The 18832-nt window shown below is 41.3% G+C and overlaps 1 protein-coding gene across 4 annotated transcripts in view; it reads left to right on the top strand.

Moving 5' to 3' along the window:
- The window catches only part of NALCN (sodium leak channel, non-selective), a 350272-nt gene extending 334627 nt beyond the window's left edge, over nucleotides 1–15645 (top strand). For 3 of the 4 annotated variants that reach the window (XM_074963156.1, XM_074963152.1, XM_074963165.1), the window contains 8 exons: nucleotides 42–135; nucleotides 860–992; nucleotides 1649–1764; nucleotides 5042–5199; nucleotides 5868–6018; nucleotides 8892–9041; nucleotides 9579–9696; nucleotides 10972–15645. In XM_074963156.1, the coding sequence (XP_074819257.1) occupies nucleotides 42–135; nucleotides 860–992; nucleotides 1649–1764; nucleotides 5042–5199; nucleotides 5868–6018; nucleotides 8892–9041; nucleotides 9579–9696; nucleotides 10972–11165 (1114 nt within the window). In that variant the 3' untranslated portion in view covers nucleotides 11166–15645. The remainder of the gene's footprint in view (nucleotides 1–41; nucleotides 136–859; nucleotides 993–1648; nucleotides 1765–5041; nucleotides 5200–5867; nucleotides 6019–8891; nucleotides 9042–9578; nucleotides 9697–10971) is intronic. The other variant, XM_074963170.1, reaches the window with a different exon arrangement.
- The last annotated feature ends 3187 nt before the right edge of the window (nucleotides 15646–18832 follow it).

The raw sequence follows: 18832 nt of genomic DNA, 5'->3' as shown, positions 1-18832 counted from the left end.
CATCTGAGCTGCTCTTTCCCTCTTTTTGCTTAAAAAAACAGGCATGCAAACTTTTCATCAGCTGGCAAGGCTATTACTGTACTCTTCAGAATAGTTACTGGGGAAGACTGGAACAAGATTATGCATGACTGCATGGTAAATACAACACAATCACATATAAAACAGACAAGAAACTGGTTGCGCAATTTCCTCTGACTCAGTATCCAGTGCTCTGGCTTGGTACAAAGAAGCACTGTGTTGTTGATGGTGCCATCGTCCTTTAGATAAATCTGACCTTGAAATGAAGTACCCTGGGACACTTCATAAGAACATTAATCTTGATGTCCTGGCCCAAATTCAATTAGCATCATTTTATTTTGCCTAACATAAAATCTCTTCCTCCCCCCACCCCCCCATGTTTCAGTTACATTGGATAAGGTGTTCTTCACTTTCTGTCTTGAACTCATGGGAGTGATTGCTGTTTGTTAAATGTGTCATAACATTTCATTGCCACTGGTTGCTGTTTTGCTGTAGTAATATATACCCATGCTCATATATGGGGGTAATTGCAGAAATGTGTTAAAGGGATTCATCATGCATCTTCGATCTGCCTCGCCTTCACTCTGCCCACTAATCCATCACCTCCAGGTCAAGCTCTGAGCTGCTTTCAGCAACTACCATTTAAAATAACAGAGAAATATTTCCTCCTTTCCCCCAAATGTGGTATTTCTCCAAAAAACCTACATTGGTCTGAGGTGCCTTATTATTTTTATTATTTTCCCAAAATATAGTTACCAAAATATAGTTATGTTAACTGCAGACCGATAAGCAATCCCTTTCCTATTTTGTTGATTTAATTGTTTACTGTTTTGTTTTGAAGGTTCAGCCTCCTTTTTGTACTCCAGATAACAGCACATACTGGAAGACAGATTGTGGAAATTATGCTGGGGCTCTGATGTATTTCTGTTCCTTTTATGTCATCATTGCATACATAATGCTAAATTTGCTTGTAGGTGAGCAACAAGTATTGAATATGAAAAATAGTTATCTTAGAACGTGGGTGAAGTGCCTTTAGATCTGGATGCCTCATCTAGAACAGGCCTTACATTGTAGGCCATATCAACTGTAACATTTTTTTAAACTCTCTCAATAAAAAGAAATTGTTAAATGCCCTCAAGTTAATGTTATAATGGTCTGATGTTTTCAGATACTTGGCTGGTATGTTGCATGTTTCTAACCTTTATTTTAAATTGCTGGCTGTTAACGCTAAATACGAAAATGTCTTTTGATGAGGTCTGAAAATGAAAGCGTAGATGAGAGCTGTACAAAGGAAATCATTTTTCCAGAGCTAGTCTACTCTCCAGTTTATATTTTATACGCCTGATATTCCAACTCCCACTGAAGTAAATGAGAATCTTCCAGTTGAATTTAGTGGGCATTAGATTAGGCCCCTATTTAAGATTTAAGGACCAAATTTTCAAATTTGAGCACAACAAAAACACACAATATGGGGTTGCATTAGCACCAGGGTTGTCCATAGGTTGCTGCTGTTACAGCCACATGTGAAAATTCAGTTCATGCTGAAATACATTATCTCTAAGTAATGTATAACTGTTGGAAAGTACTGACAGGCTAGTCTTATACTATGTTTAATTTATGTGTTTTGTAGCGATCATTGTGGAGAATTTCTCATTGTTTTACTCCACTGAAGAAGACCAACTTTTAAGCTACAATGATCTTAGACATTTTCAGATTATATGGAACATGGTTGATGACAAAAGAGAGGTAAGATTCTTGACAATAAGCACTGCACTCGGTATTTTTATTATTATTTCTTTTACCATAATGCCTAGGATCCACAGTTGTGGACCAGGACCCTATTCTGTTAGACATTGTACTAACCCACAACAAAAAGACAGTCCCTGCCCCCAAAGAAATTATGAGCTAAGTAAATCTGCTGCATTGTTTCCTCAAAAAATGTATTACTAGGAAAACAGACAGTGGGCTGTGATAACCCACTGAGCCTCAAACCCACCTAGAGTCAGAGTTAGTTTGGTGTAGAGGGTGTGATGGGTTGGATCACAGAAACCCCTTTGGGACTGCCACCTGATGTGCCTAGACTATCTCTGAGCCCATTTTCCCTGGCAGCTTCGGATGTCAGTACCTTGCCTTGTTTGAGCCAGGTACGCTTGCCTGCTGCAAACACGGATCCAAGTCTGAACTACGTCCCTCACAAGCTGCAGGCTTAACTGAAAACAGCTTAGGAAGTGTTCCTGTCTCCGGCACTCAGATACCCAGCTCCAAATGGGGTCCAAACCTCAAATAAATCCGTTTTACCCTATATAAAGCTTATACAGGGTAAACTCATAAATTCTTCGCCCTCTACAACACTTAGAGAGAGATATGCACAGCTGTTTGCCTTCTCCCCCTCCCCCCGGTATTAATACATACTCTGGGTTAATTAATAAGTAAAAAGTGATTTTATTAAATACAAAAAGTAGGATTTAAGTGGTTCCAAGTAATAACAGACAGAACAAAGTAAATTAACAAACAAAATAAAATAAAACACGCAAGTCTAAGCCTAATACTGTAGGAAACTAAATGCAAGTAAATCTCACCCTCAGAGATGTTCCAGTAAGCTTCTTTGATAGACCAGCCTCCTGCTAGTCTGGGTCCAGCAATCACTCACACCCCTGTAGTTACTGTCCATTGTTCCAGTTTCTTTCAGGCATCCTTTGGGGTGGACGGGCTATCTCTTGAGCCAGCTGAAGACAAAATGGAGGGGTTTCCCAGGGGCTTATATAGCCTCCGTCTTGTGTGTGGAAACCCTTCTCTCCCCCTGTGTAGAATTATAGCTACAAGGTGGAGTTCTGGAGTCACATGGACAGGTCACATGTCCATGCATGACTCAGTTCTTTACAGGCCGACGCCATGTTAGCCCGAATGTTCCCAGGAAAGCTCAGATGTGAATTGGCGGCTATTAAGGTCCATTGTTGGCCAAGTACTCCCAATTACTTGAATAACCCCTTCACACTATGTTGACCAAATCTGCCTTAGGTGCTTTCTACAGCAAACACTTTAAATACAAGCATAGAGCCAACGCTCATAACCTCAGATATAAAAATGATACATGCATACGAATAGGATGAATACATTCAGTAGAATATAACCTTTGCAAAGATATGTTACCTGGCATATGTAGCATAAAACAGTTATGTCATATTTACATTTATAAGCATATTTCTATAAAGCATTATAGGGTGCAACATCACATGAGGATTTTGTGATTTCTTTTTTTTTAACATCAACCCAGGTTCACAAAAGAACAATGAAGATGAGATGTTGCATTTCACATAGGCCCTGATCCTTGAAACACATATGTGCATGCTTAACTTTGCTCCCAGGGACTACATTCAGTAGTAAAGTTAAGCGTGTGTATAGGTCTTTACAGGCTTGGGGTCATAGTCCTTTCCCTCCAGGCAGCACAAGAGTTGTCCCCTCAACCTAGGGTCAGAGATACACATAGTTACATTTCCTATCTTCATAATGGCCCAGCTGAAAAAGAGAGAGGGCCTGGGTATGGGAGCAACTTAGAGGTTTGGGTACCAACAGGAATTAAACTAGGAATGGTTCACTTATCCCATCACTGAATTACTTCAAACAATTTTGAATATGAACTACAGTGTGCTGAGATCAGCTGATGGTCTAGTGTGGCCATGGGTAACCTGCGGCCCATCAGGGTAATCTGATTGCGGGCCGTGAGACATTTTGCTGATGTTGACCATCTGCAGGCATGGCCCCCAGTAGCTCCCACTGGCCGCAGTTCACCATTCCCAGCCAACAGGAGCTGCGGGAAGTGGTGGCCAGCACGTCCCTGTGGCCCGCGGCTTCCTGCAGCCGCAGGTTTCCCACCACTGGTCTAGTGGCAGCAGATTGCTGTGTGGGGATTGAAGTCCTTGTCCTGTGTTTGCAGGGTTGGCAGGGCTCATAGTGCTACATCCTAGGGCTGAGAAGAGAGTGTTGTGAGGTGGGACCTTGTATAACAAAGGACTTACATCCCTTCCCATAATAAAAAAGTTACAGAACATAATGTTCAAAGAGAACTATTTGATTCTGCAAATTTTGGAGAAAATGTTTTCACTCCTAGTTCTTTATCAACAGCCAGTCTCAAAATTGTTGCCACAGACGCCTCAAGAAGTTTGTGTGTTGGTTACATCTTGGAGTAGAAGCTCGTGGAAAAGCAAGAGGCCATACTACTTATAACCACTGTATACACACATGATGGGGCAGCTGCATAACAGGCATAGTGGCACACACCTGTGAATGTTTAGAAATCTAGCTGACTTTATTCCTAATAAATGACTCTAGGCCAAAGGTTTAATTCTCAGGAAATAAAAATGTCAGGGCTGATGTTCAAAGCCACCTGTTTGGATGTGCAATTCCCATTACAAATGAATGAAAACTAGGCATCCAAGTCCCCCAGAGAACTTTTCAAATCTTAGGCAAAATATATGGGCCAGATCCTCAGCTTGTTTGAATCAGGATAGTCCACTGACTTCAATGGAACTATTGCTAAGTTACACCAGCTGAAGATAAGCCCCTTTATGTGTGCATTGTTCAGTTGCACTGCCCTTGGTACAATCCTGGCCCCATGTAAGTCAAAGGGTACATCTACACCGCAGCTGGGGACGAGCATCCCCACCTGGTTAGACAGACTCGCCCTAGCAGGGCTCAAGCTAGCAGAGTGGGCACTGCTGTTCACACTGCAGCTCAGGCTCTGAAGCCCACCCAACTTCCTGGCCCTGTGCTCAGGTAGCTAGCCCGAGTCTCTACCGGAGCCACAACCTCCACCCTGCTGTTTTTAGCATGCTAGCTCGAGCCAAGCTAGCATTAGTCTGTCTGCCTGGGCTGGGAGACACACTCCTAGCTGCAGTGTAGACATACCCCAAGGGTCTTTGGAGAAATAGCATCTGTGTCACTTTAGAGAAACAGCATCAAATAGAGCCTCTAACTGATTTATAAGGTAGCCATAATTAACCAGCTATGATGCAATCTTACCTAGGGGGTAATCCCTACCTTCCGTGTGAAGTTTCTGCTGAGGTTGCTGCGTGGGAGGTTGGAGGTAGATCTGGACAAGGACAAACTTTTGTTCAAGCACATGTGCTATGAAATGGAGAGGCTGCATAATGGTGGAGATGTCACTTTCCATGACGTATTGAGGTATGGTGGGCTTTTCCTTTATGTTTGTTGTAACATGTTTCTCTGCAGACAAAATGTTATACATAAGACTGAAAAATGAGTTGGGGATACAAGCTTGTGTCAAAGTGGTACTCTCTGCTTAAATTTAAACCAAATATTAGAGTTTTCCCCTAAATTAATTTTTACAGTAGAAAATCTAAGTCCTAGAGAAATGTCTCCATGAGCTTTCTAAATTCCCACTTGAAACAATTGTTTTAAATTAACATTTCCTTGCTGTGTTTGTAAATCCAAACAATGCACAGGTGAAAACCTGACAGTAAAATTGACTATAACCAAAAGTGAAACTCAGTCTCCTCCAATAATTACATTGTCCCAGATGAGAAAAAATGCAAACAGGTAAACAGGCAGCATAAACAGGGGAAAGAAACTGAATTTTCAAACATGGGTGCCTCAAGTTAAGCACCTGAATCCATATTTGGGCACCTAAATATAGGTGGCTTGATTTTCAGTTGTGCTGAGCACCAGTAGATCTTCCCTTCATCTTTATGTAGCTAGCTCTATAAATTTACTGTGGGTGCCAACGTTTGACATTTTTGCATTGAGATTTTAAAAGTGTAACACTGTTAATGATCATATAGGTAAGTACATTGGCTTTTTAAAAATACTGTTTATTTGTGTGTTTCTTCTAGCATGCTGTCATACAGGTCTGTTGATATCCGAAAAAGTCTTCAACTGGAAGAGCTTCTTGCCAGGGAACAACTGGAGTACACGATAGAAGAAGAAGTGGCCAAACAAACCATACGCATGTGGCTGAAGAAATGCTTAAAGCGTATCAGAGCAGTAAGTGAAGCGAAAACAGCGAGTGCTTGCAGTGAACTGAACCAGTCAGTGACGCTCGAGTTTCCTCCTACTTTGCCTCATTTACTCTGTAGCCATCATTACAAGCTACGTGGGAAAAATATGTATCCGTGGAAAAATCAGGCTTGGGCTACACTTACAAGTTAGGTTGATGTAGGCCAGGGGCGTGAAAAAAACCACAGCCCGGACCGACATAGCTATGCCAATCGAATCCCTCGTGTAGATGCAACTATGTCAAGAAAAAAATGCTGCCATCAGTGTAGCTAACTTCCTTTGAGGAGGTGGTGGTCTGACGCGAATGGGAAACCTCCTTCCATTGGTATAGGCTGTGTCTGCACTACAGGGTTATGCCAGCATAGATATGCTGACCTAGCTATGCCGGTATAGTCTTCGTAGTACAGACAATTACATTCACAGAATCAATAACCTCCACAAAGTTTGCAGGCAAAACCTGTTTTCCTGCCAACAAATCCTCTTTCCTTACACAGCAGGAAACCTGTGTGACCTGCTCTGCAGCAGACAAGGCCAAATGAATAAAGCAAGGGATACATTGTTTAGGGAAAGGTCTTTGTGGGCGCAGCCTTGCTCTCATTGAAGTTAATAGCAAAATGCCTACCATCTTCAATGGTGCAGGATTGTGGACTCTTCTAAACAACCTGCTAGAGGTTAAAGAGAGTGCTAGTTTCTGGCATTTGTACTGCTGATATTTTCATTGCCACTGCCACTCCATCTTGGATAGCTATTCAGGCGGAAGATCATCGTGTTAGCTGCCCCTACCACCAAATCAAGGATCTCCATCACTGCAAAAGAGATCCCCCCCAATGAGAGCGGTACTACAATCCGCAAAGAAGACCCAAATGTAGTGTATATTCTGAAGACTAATTTGCATGTACCATTACAGAGACTGTGTGAAAATACGTTATTTACATACACAAAAGGCCAGTTTGTATATTTCAACACACAAACATGTATCTATGTGCATGTGTAAATTAGGTACTATGGCAAGATGGCTGATTTTAGTCTGGTGGGTCCTGCGCTTTTCTTGGCGGGAAGCTAAGATGCCACCCTTTGCCCCTGCTCTTGGGTGCCGAGGGCCCCGCTACTAGCCTGGGAAGGTGATAGAGGAGGGAAGCCGGGGAGGAGTCTGGGTTTGCTCCTCGCTCTGAGTCCCAGCCCCTCTCAACCCCTGTGGGTTTCTTACCCTCGTTCCCCCTTAGGTGGGGTTACCCTTGGTCCTTAGGTGCTGGGGGGAAGGGAGTCTCCCTGTCCTGCTGGGCAGGGTCTCCCTTACTTCAATGCTGAGGTCTTCCAAATCTTTCACCATACCTCCAAGCTTCAGTCAGTCTGTCCGTCTGTCTGTCCGTCTGTCCGTCCGTCCGTCCTTCCTTCCTCCTCCTCCTCCTCTGTCTGCCTGACGCAGGGGGTTTTATTAGGTTCCTAACAGGGCCTTAATTGACTACAGGGAACCACGCCTTCATTAGCCTTGAGCTTATGTATTTCCCCTCTAGCACTCTCCCACTGCTCCCTGGCCCTCCTGTATCCATCCCTGTACATAAAGCCCTGGGTTCCTGTCATTGTGAAAATCAGGCCCAGAATGCTTACAACGTTTGGGCCGGTCATAATCTTGCCACTGAGTTAGTCCCGGTTTTTTTGGCAAAAAAAAAAAAAGGACCTTGGCCAAACTTATAGTAGGAAAGTTCCCCATAACAATCTGTAATGTTGCCGTGAAAAGTTTGTGATTTGAGTACACCAGGGAATTGTAGGCTCTGCCTCTTGCTCCTTTGTAATTTTGTATAACCAAAACCCGATATACAGCTTTCATTTTATCTGAAACAACAAATTCCCAGGGATATTCAGATAAATGGTTCCTTTTCAGACTAATTTTTCTATTTTTGTCCCAACTCCAGTTGTAGCTGTTGTTAAATTAATCTTATCTCTCAGTTTTGATTTTGTTCAGCCTAATTGCTCAATTCATTATCATATTGAATTACAATCTATAAAAGTAAATATACTTTGCATTTCACTTTAACAATATGAATCAGACCATTACCTGTTACATGAACCTTTTACTAACTTGAGTAGAATTGCAAAATATTTTTTTAATATAAGCTTTTTATATATTTTCAAATTGGCTTGTTAATTATCAAGCAAGTGGCATGTTAAAACCATACAGCACAATGAAGCCTTCTCCAAGGACCATTTATTTTAATTTAAAACTAAATTAGATTGTAAGATTTTAGTGACAAAGGCTACATTTTTCTGTTGGTTCTATAAAGAACCCAGCAGATTTTTGGCATTGTTACAATAATAATTTCCAACAAAAAATCCACACTGTAAAATATTCCTAAGGCTTCTGTGATCATTTTATTCACCCTTATTTGGAACCAGATCCAAAGCCCATTGAAATCAGTGGGAATCTTTCCATTGTCTTCAATGGGCTTCTGATCAACCCCATAAAGATCATTGTTACTAAGTCAGAGTTTTGTTTTTGCTGGCTCTTTGGGTGGTCTCTTACGGCATAGATATATTTTAAGGCCAAAAGGCACCTGTCTGATCAATTAGTCTGACCCCCTGCATGCCACAGAACATAGATTTCACCAAGTAATTCCTACATCTCAAGCCCGTAGATTTCAGAGACAGATTTCTCTATATTTAAATAGTGAAGATGGGGGGGGGTCTATGTAGATTTACAGAAAACATGGAACAATTTGGAATCCATACCAGCCACTCAACATTGTTGGAAGTATTCAGTATTTAGAGGGATTTTTTAAAAATTTAAAAAATCAAGGAACAAAAGTCTTTGAGAAGGAAGTTTCTTTTTTCCTTTTGGTGACATAAATATTATATTTTGATAGAAACAGCAGCAGTCATGTAGCATTATCCATAGTCTACGAGAGAGTCAACAGCAGGAATTGAGCCGATTTCTGAATCCACCCAGCATTGAGACAACACAGCCAAGTGAAGATATGAATGCTAATAATCAAGATAACAATGCACAGCCAGAGGTACAGGCGTATGCAAATTATTGTTGTTGATACTAATCAAGAATTATACTTGAGCTTGTCAGAGCAAAATTCTTTTTAATGTTTTTAATATCATTTTTATTGAAAAAAAATTAAAACAGCCTATGTTTAAAACGTTGACATTCAGTTATAAATGCAGCATGGTCTAAGGGGCACTGGACAGGGAATCAGAAGACCTGGATTCTATATCCAGGGAGGTATGCAACATGGGAGAGGGGGGCTCCCCCATGGGATCCTGAGAAAGCTTTCCTACCCCCACAAGCCCTTCTGTGGAATTTTATCATAAGCTCCAGCCCAATTATTTTTTCTGTTAATTTGTAGACTTGGGGGGCAGGGAAGTGGGGGGCAGTAAGGAACCAGAAAACAGACTGCAGGGAAAAAAATAAAAGTGTAAAGTGAGCGCATGTTTCTTTAGTAGGCTCGGAAATAGAGACCTTTCAAAGTGTTTGTTACAATGGCATGGTCATGCCATAGGCAGCCATAATGAAGGTCACTGAATTTTAATTTTGCTCCATTCAGACAAGTAGCCAGCAGCAGCTCCTTAGTCCAACGCTTTCTGACAGGGGTGGGTATCGGCAGGACTCTACAGATGGTGGGAAGCCTCAACGGAAATTCGGACAATGGCGTTTGCCATCAGGTAAGTGAAAACCATAAAATAAAATATATAAATACCAAAGCACCCTTTGGAATGCAGCTTGATAAGAGGCTGTTTTAAAAGGGTCAGACTGTCTACACACAGGCCCCAGATGGAGAAAATGCAGAGGGGAGGGGAAGCTGGTCCATGGTCCTTCCTCCTCTTTGCCCTGCCCTACCCACTTTGGAGTGATTTGCCCTCTGAGCCTTCTAAGAGGAAACTGTCCCTGCGCGCCCTCAAGATTTTAAAAATATGACATTATGAAGATGTGATCAGTCACCACCCTGACCACTTGATTGGTATGCTGGAGTTGTGCCTTCCTGTACAGCATCCAGCACATTTTGGGTGCTATTGAAATACATAAAATGAAATAACAGTAGCTTAATTAAACATTTCATTATAACTGTAGCAGCTTGTGATGCTGTCTTCCACCTCGATACTAACCATATCCTGGATTGATAAACTCCTCGGCCTTCTGTCTAGCTGCTTAATCAGCCCGGGATAGGTTTATTTACTCATAAACAGGAAGCACCCTTAAGTTGTCATCACAATGACTACATCACGATAGAAAATAAGCGCCAGGTAGTGTCTTTTAAGTCAATGCTCATGTTGGGTGGGTGGGTGGGCGGATTGAGTAGGAGGCGCTGAAAGAAGCACACGCTACCATCGTGCCTCTTCTCTCTTTAAAAGTGCACAATCCCCATGCCAGGCCAGCTCTGCTGACCAACTCAAGGGGATAGGGCCCCAGGCCTATGTGCATGCATGGTACTGGGATCATTTTATGTAAAGGAGGCACATTAGCCCTTCTTCCTCCATTCCTCTGTTTAAGATGCACATCAGTCATATGTGCATATACTAGCATATACTGGTTGAGCTTAGATCAGTAATTTAATGGCACAAGATAAACTAATTCAAGCAAGTGTTAAACCAGTGTAAGGGCTCAATCTTGCAAAGTGCTGAGCACACTGGCCCCAATCCACCAAAGCTCTTAAGCATGTGTTTAACTTTCAGATCATGAGTAGTCCATTGAAATCAATGTGATCATTGACCTACATAAAGTCAAGGCCAGGATTTGATGGATCAGGGCCGAGTGTTCAGCACCTTGCAAGATCAAACCCACAGTGCATCTACATTGGGGGTTTGCACCAGTTTAACTAGATCTATTTTAAATCAGTCTATTTAAACTGGTGCCAAATCTCTCATATAGAAAAGCTCTACGACTTAATAGTTCAATAAGCATGTGTACTCTAATAAGTAGTTTTCCATTTAATTTCCTAGCCCCCAAACCAATAAGCCATTCAGTGTCTTCAGTCAATCTGCGGTTTGGCGGTCGTACAACTATGAAATCTGTTGTATGCAAGATGAATCCTATGTCAGATGCTGCTTCTTGTGGATCAGAAGTGAAGAAATGGTGGACAAGACAACTAACTGTGGAGAGTGATGAGAGTGGGGAGGATCTTCTTGACATCTGACCAAGAAAAGAGGCTAACTTAAGTCATATTGCAACAACAGCCATTTCAAATAAAAGCAATTTTCTTGGGGTTTGAATTGAATGAGATATAATTGATATATGATTTATTGAAAATGAATGTCATAGGATTTTTCAACTGCTTATCTTTTTGCCATATAAAACATAATACAGACCTGTATGTTCGATTTCAGCTCTATTATGATTACTGTATGTTAGGAAGACTCTATATTATGGCAGTATTGATGACACCACAGAGTCTCTATTGTCTTTAGCATAGATGGAGCATTGAAAGATTTCATACATTTTGTAGCTGTAACAAAAATTTGTAATCAGGTATATACTTCTGCATTTTTTCATCCTGTACCATACCTGAAAATGGCCAGCACATTACTGTACAGCATTTATTTTCTTTTTATTTTCTCTCAGTTCTATTCTAGTAATATTTCTCTAGAAAGATTTTATTATTCATGAATGACCTAAAAAAGGTCAGCACTGAGTTCATGGTAAGGGACAGTATTTTTACAAAGTACAGATTCTGAATTTCAAGTCTAGTCTTTTTCTTGTAATTTTCTTAAATATGCAAATACAATATAGCTGATTTTAAAATCAGAAAATGATGGATTGGCTTTTAAAAATTGGATTTTTTTCTTCTGGTTAATTATGTAAAGAGTTCAATTTTCATAAGAAATCAGCCAAAAAAAATGATATGGTTTAAGAGTTTGCAAAAACATTTACATTTCATTAATGACCTGGAAAACAAAAACAAATCCGACATAAAGTGGAAACTTGGATGGATTGCTAAAGAGGAGTACAAAAGAATTGCAAAATCATATAGGGACAAAATCAGAAAGCCCAAAGCATAAAATGAGTTACACCTAGTAAGGGACATAAGCAGCCATAAGAAGAGGTTCTTTAAATACATTAGGAGCATGAGAAAAACATAGGAAAGTGTAGGTCCTCTACCTAGTGAGGAAGGAGAGCTGATGATATCAAGAAGGCTGAGATGTTTAATGCCTATTACGCTTCAGTCTTCACTAAAAAGATTAATGGTGACCAGATACTTAATGCAATTAATATTCTAACAAGGGGGGAAGGAACACAAAGCAAAATAGGAAAAGTACCGGTTAAAAAATATTTAGATAAGTTAGATATATTCAAGTTAGCAGGGCCAAATGAAATTAATCCTAAGGTACTTAAGAAACTAGCTGAAGCAATCTTGGAACCATTATCAATTATCTTCGAGAACTCATGGAGGCCCCAGAGGACTGAAGAAGACCAAATATAGTACCTGACTTTAAAAAGGGAAACAAAGAGGACATGGGGATTTATAGACCTGTCATCCTAAAGTCAATATCTGGAAAGATACCAGAACAATTTATTAAACAATCAATTTGTAAGTGCCTCGAGGATAATAGGGTGATAAGGAATAGCCAGCATGGATTTGTCAAGAACAAATTATGCAAAACCAACCTAACTTACTTCTTTGACCAGGTTACTGGCCGAATTGATAGAGGGGAAGCAATAGATGTGTTATATAAAATAGCAAGTTGGGGTGCTCTTTACAACTCTGAGACTTTTAAAATACAGTTCAGTTTTACCAATCTAGATCGGAGTGAACCAAGTTTTAACCATGTTATCACTCATGCTCCAGTCTGACAAACCCAAGGCTGTATCATGATTCCATAACATGGTTAAAAAGTGGTTTGGTCCCTTTTAGTCTTGGAAATCTTGTTTTAACGTGTGATGGTGGTTTGTTTTGTGTAGTACCAAGAATGCTAACCACTTGAGAGATAAGTAAAAGAGAATCCATCATTTTCCCAGAGTTTTCAATATAGATTGATGCTATACAAATACAGGGATGGGAAAGAGAAGCGACCAAAAGCAGCATGAATGGCACATATCTTGTAGGTTCCACAATATACGGTTGTTAAAATATATGGACTGGGGATTGTGTGCCCTTTCCTCAGATACACACTGGCAGTTGTAGGCTTTGTAGCTGGGCCCCAAACACAATTGTTTTTGTAGTATAGCTGAGACCTTTTCCACTACCATTGTTTCCTATGGAAATGATAGGTTGCGCTAACATGGCCTGATGTGAGATCTCGTGAGAGGCTCACAGTTAATGTAAGGCTCCACACGTAACATTTTCTTTCAAAAACTGGCAATTGTCAATGTTCTACAGTGTTTCCTGGCCAAAACAGTAATGTAGAATGATCAGAAGACAGTATTGTTTTCACTGATGCCTTCACCAGTGATGCAAACTCAGTTTTGACCATAAAATACAGTTTTCATGGCATCTACCAACATTTCTCTGTGTGCTGTTGAACAGATATTTTTTAAACTTAATAGTCACGAAGAGTCATAATATACACATTTGTGCTTGGTGTATTCATTCTGTTCTGTGGTACATTTGAGTTTAAAACTAGTCAAAATTTACGTACATTGTTGATTTAAAGTAACTAAATATGTGCATTCTATTGTTTATAAAGTAGACTATGACTAAACATTTAAGAAAATTACAAAACATATTTGACGAGGCCAGTATTTTGTGTTCTCTTTTGTGTCAGTTTGAAGTTCAGCTTTTATATATTAGACAATCTGGTAAATACTGGATTTATAAAAGATATAATCTTGATTTTCAATAATGTATTTAACTGCAGAAACTTTCTGAATCATTGTTACTGCGAGTCGTATTTTTAAAAAAAAAAATCTGGCAAACATTTTGTCCTTGCCTACAGTACTCTGTTAATAAAAGTGAGTTGCATTAAGCCAGATCCATCCCCCAAACTTTCATTATAACAGTATTTGATGTGCTTACCTCATATATTACTTGGCTGCATAGTAGCATGTAATTTTATTTAAAATGCATGCAGAATAGCAGTGGTAGCATTTAAGTCCTAACAATTTCCATAGCAGATCAGAGCAGTGGTCCATCCAGTCCAGTATTCTAGATGTTTCTGATGAAGGGCGAAGAAATCCTGCAATGGATAATTATATCAATATTATTTCATCACTGGAGGAGCCAAGGCCTCCCCACTTACCCTGAAACAAACATTTTAAAGCCTATCCAAGGAAAACAAGCAGATTAAGAATTAGCCACAATGGAAAAGCCAGAATCCAGTTGTCTGTACCCTAGTTGGGCGACATGGGATGGATCTCTTGATGATTAGCTGTTCTGTTCATTCCCTCTGGGGCACCTGGCATGGATCACTGTCAGAAGACAGGATACTGGGCTAGCTGGACCTTTGGTCTGACCCAGTATGGCTGTTCTTATGTAGTTTTGCTGTTACAGATGTAAGAAATCAGATACAATTACAGAGATGTGGAAATGTATATATGTCAGTCATTAACACTCAGGGATGTCAGAAACCAGGTGAAAAACCTCCTTATATAACTAAAGAATAGGAGCGAGCCATCACATTCAATAGTGGAGCACCTAGCAGGGGAAAGAGGTTAAGAGGCGACAAGTTGAAAAATCACCTCGTGTGTAGTGACAACTTGCCTGAACAATACAGTTCAGCCAGGGAAAAAAAAGCCCACCAGGGAAGCAGATTGCACCAGATCACCGATGGAAATGTAAGTGTCCTAGAGAAGAGAGAAGCTGAAAAAACCACAGACCTAAATGTTTTTTAAAAACCAAAACACAACCCAGAGGAGTACTCCCACAAGGCCAGAAACATCTGTGGCACACGATGCCCTTGGTATATGAAACCAAGCCCAGAGTTATCACATGAAAATGAAAAAATAAAATATTTTGGATCCCCATAAGTCCCAGCCCTACTCCCCATGATGTCGGTGGCAAAATTCCCTGTGACTTCACCAGAGCAGTACTGAGCTCTGTATGTGTAGACAGCACAGAAATAAATAGCAAGCTATTATAAAGTCTAAGCACCAGCCTTAAATGAGCATATGACTAATTGGTTCAATATTATTTTATCATGTCAGATTTCAGACAGTTAAATTTGCAACCAAAAATGGATAGTATTTCTGATAAGGAGATACCACTTCTTAATGCTGATCTAACAATTCAAACAAGATGTTTGTCTAGCAGACTTAAAAATTATCATGTCGTTAGTCAGTGAGGACCAGGTGGGCTTTCTCATTGGCAGATTCCCCTCAAAAAATATCACCTCAGAACTTCTGAAAGGGCCTGAAATTGATGTTGTATTAGCTAATGGCTACTTATGAAGATCAACATCGCAGCTTCTGAGCAGTCAGAGGAGAATTGTACTCCAGATGGGGTGTTTTCTTCGTAGGAGAAAAATTCTGAGGACACAGAATCAGGATGAGCTTTCCTGCTCTATTTTTTATTTGCAATAATCCACATTGCTCCTGTCATTGCTTCAGAAAAGGATGGCTATTAACCAGAAAAGCAGCAGCAAAGCTTCGCTTGGTGTAACAATACTTTTGGAACCCCAGCAGCATAGATCTGTGTTTAAAGTTTCAGAGTAGCAGCCGTGTTAGGCTGTATTCGCAAAAAGGAAAGGAGGACTAGTGGCACCTTAGAGACTAACCAATTTATTTGAGCATAAGCTTTCGTGAGCTACAGCTCACTTCATCGGATGCATACTGTGGAATATACAGAAGACGTTTTTATACACACAAACCATGAAAAAATGGGTGATTATCACTACAAAAGGTTTTCTCTCCCCCCACCCCACTCTCCTGCTTGTAATAGCTTATGTAAAGTGATTACTCTCCTTACAATGTGTATGATAATCAAGGTGGGCCAATTCCAGCACAAATCCAGGTTTTCTCCCCCCCCCAACAAACCCACTCTCCTGTTGGTAATAGCGTATCTAAAGTGACCACTCTCCTTACAATGTGTATGATAATCAAGGTGGGCCATTTCCAGCACAAATCCAGGGTTTAACAAGAACGTCTGAGGAAGGGGGAGGGGGGTAGGAAAAAACAAGGGGAAATAGGTTACCTTGCATAATGACTTAGCCACTCCCAGTCTCTATTCAAGCCTAAGTTAATTGTATCCAATTTGCAAATGAATTCCAATTCAGCAGTCTCTCGCTGGAGTCTGGATTTGAAGTTTTTCTGTTGTAATATTGCAACTTTCATATCTGTAATCGCGTGACCAGAGAGATTGAAGTGTTCTCCGACTGGTTTATGAATGTTATAATTCTTGACATCTGATTTGTGTCCATTTATTCTTTTACGTAGAGACTGTCCAGTTTGACCAATGTACATGGCAGAGGGGCATTGCTGGCACATGATGGCATATATCACATTGGTGGATGTGCAGGTGAACGAGCCTCTGATAGGGTGGCTGATGTGATTAGGCCCTGTGATGGTGTCCCCTGAATAGATACGTGGGCACAGTTGGCAACGGGCTTTGTTGCAAGGATAGGTTCCTGGGTTAGTGGTTCTGTTGTGTGGTATGTGGTTGCTGGTGAGTATTCGCTTCAGGTTGGCGGGCTGTCTGTAGGCAAGGACTGGCCTGTCTCCCAAGATTTGTGAGAGTGTTGGGTCATCCTTCAGGATAGGTTGTAGATCCTTGATAATGCGTTGGAGGGGTTTTAGTTGGGGGCTGAAGGTGACAGGTAGTGGCGTTCTGTTATTTTCTTTGTTAGGCCTGTCCTGTAGTAGGTGACTTCTGGGAACTCTTCTGGCTCTATCAATCTGTTTCTTCACTTCTGCAGGTGGGTATTGTAGTTGTAAGAATGCTTGATAGAGATCTTGTAGGTGTTTGTCTCTGTCTGAGGGGTTGGAGCAAATGCGGTTGTATCGCAAAGCTTGGCTGTAGACGATGGATCGTGTGGTGTGGTCAGGGTGAAAGCTGGAGGCATGTAGGTAGGAATAGCGGTCAGTAGGTTTCCAGTATAGGGTGGTGTTTATGTGACCATCGTTTATTAGCACGGTAGTGTCCAGAAAGTGGATCTCTTGTGTGGACTGGACCAGGCTGAGGTTGATGGTGGGATGGAAATTGTTGAAATCATGGTGGAATTCCTCAAGGGCTTCTTTTCCATGGGTCCAGATGATGAAGATGTCATCAATATAGCGCAAGTAGAGTAGGGGCATTAGGGGACGAGAGCCGAGGAAGCGTTGTTCTAAGTCAGCCATAAAAATGTTGGCATACTGTGGGGCCATGCAGGTACCCATAGCAGTGCTGCTGATTTGAAGGTATACATTGTCCCCAAATGTAAAATAGTAATGGGTAAGGACAAAGACACAAAGTTCAGCCACCAGGTTAGCTGTGACATTATCGGGGATAGTGTTCTTGACGGCTTGTAGTCCATCTTTGTGTGGAATGTTGGTGTAGAGGGCTTCTACATCCATAGTGGCCAGGATGGTGTTATCAGGAAGATCACCGATGGATTGTAGTTTCCTCAGGAAGTCAATGGTGTCTCGAAGGTAGCTGGGAGTGCTGGTAGCGTAGGGCCCGAGGAGGGAGTCTACATAGCCAGACAATCCTGCTGTCAGGGTGCCAATGTCTGAGATGATGGGGCACCCAGGATTTCCAGGTTTATGGATCTTGGGTAGTAGATAGAATATCCCAGGTCGGGGTTCCAGGGGTGTGTCTGTGCGGATTTGATCTTGTGCTTTTTCAGGGAGTTTCTTGAGCAAATGCTGTAGTTTCTTTTGGTAACTCTCAGTGGGATCAGAGGGTAATGGCTTGTAGAAAGTGGTGTTGGAGAGCTGCCGAGCAGCCTCTTGTTCATATTCCGACCTATTCATGGTGACAACAGCACCTCCTTTGTCAGCCTTTTCATTATGATGTCAGAGTTGTTTCTGAGGCTGTGGATGGCGTTGTGTTCTGCACGGCTGAGGTTGTGGGACAAGTGATGCTGCTTTTCAGCCCGTGCACGTCGGCGGAAGCACTCTATGTAGAAGTCCAGTCTGCTGTCTCGACCTTCAGGAGGAGTCCACCTAGAATCCTTCTTTTTGTAGTGTTGGTAGGGAGGTCTCTGTGGGTTAGTATGTTGTTCAGAGGTGTGTTGGAAATATTCCTTGAGTCGGAGACGTCGAAAATAGGATTCTAGGTCACCACAGAACTGTATCATGTTCGTGGGGTTGGAGGGGCAGAAGGAGAGGCCCCGAGATAGGACAGCTGCTTCTGCTGGGCTAAGAGTATAGTTAAATAGGTTAACAATATTGCTGGGTGGGTTGAGGGAACCATTGCTGTGGCCCCTTGTGGCATGTAGTAGTTTAGAAAGTTTAGTGTCCTTTTTCTTCTGTAGAGAAGCAAAGTGTGTGTTGTAAATGGCTTGTCTAGTTTTAGTAAAGTCCAGCCACGAGGAAGTTTGTGTGGAAGGTTGGTTTTTTATAAGAGTATCCATTTTTGAGAGCTCATTCTTAATCTTTCCCTGTTTGCTGTAGAGGATGTTGATCAGGTGGTTCCGCAGTTTCTTTGAGAGCGTGTGGCACAAGCTGTCAGCATAGTCTGTGTGGTATGTAGATTGTAATGGATTTTTTACCTTCAGTCCTTTTGCTACCATGTCCATCTGTTTGCATTTGGAAAGGAAGATGATGTCTGTCTGTATCTGTACAAGTTTTTTCATGCAGTTGATAGATTTCCACTCCATACGGCTAAATGCAGTGCCTTGCATAATGACAGGTTTCAGAGCAATAGCCGTGTTAGTCTGTATTTGGAAAAAGAAAAGGAGTACTTGTGGCACCTTAGAGACTAACCAATTTATTTGAGCATAAGCTTTTGTG

This window comes from Natator depressus, chromosome 1 (assembly GCF_965152275.1).
Source record: "Natator depressus isolate rNatDep1 chromosome 1, rNatDep2.hap1, whole genome shotgun sequence".
Classification (NCBI taxonomy): Eukaryota; Metazoa; Chordata; order Testudines; family Cheloniidae; genus Natator; species Natator depressus.
The sequence above is the reverse complement of the archived record's forward strand: the minus strand, read 5'-3'. Positions and strand labels throughout refer to the sequence as shown.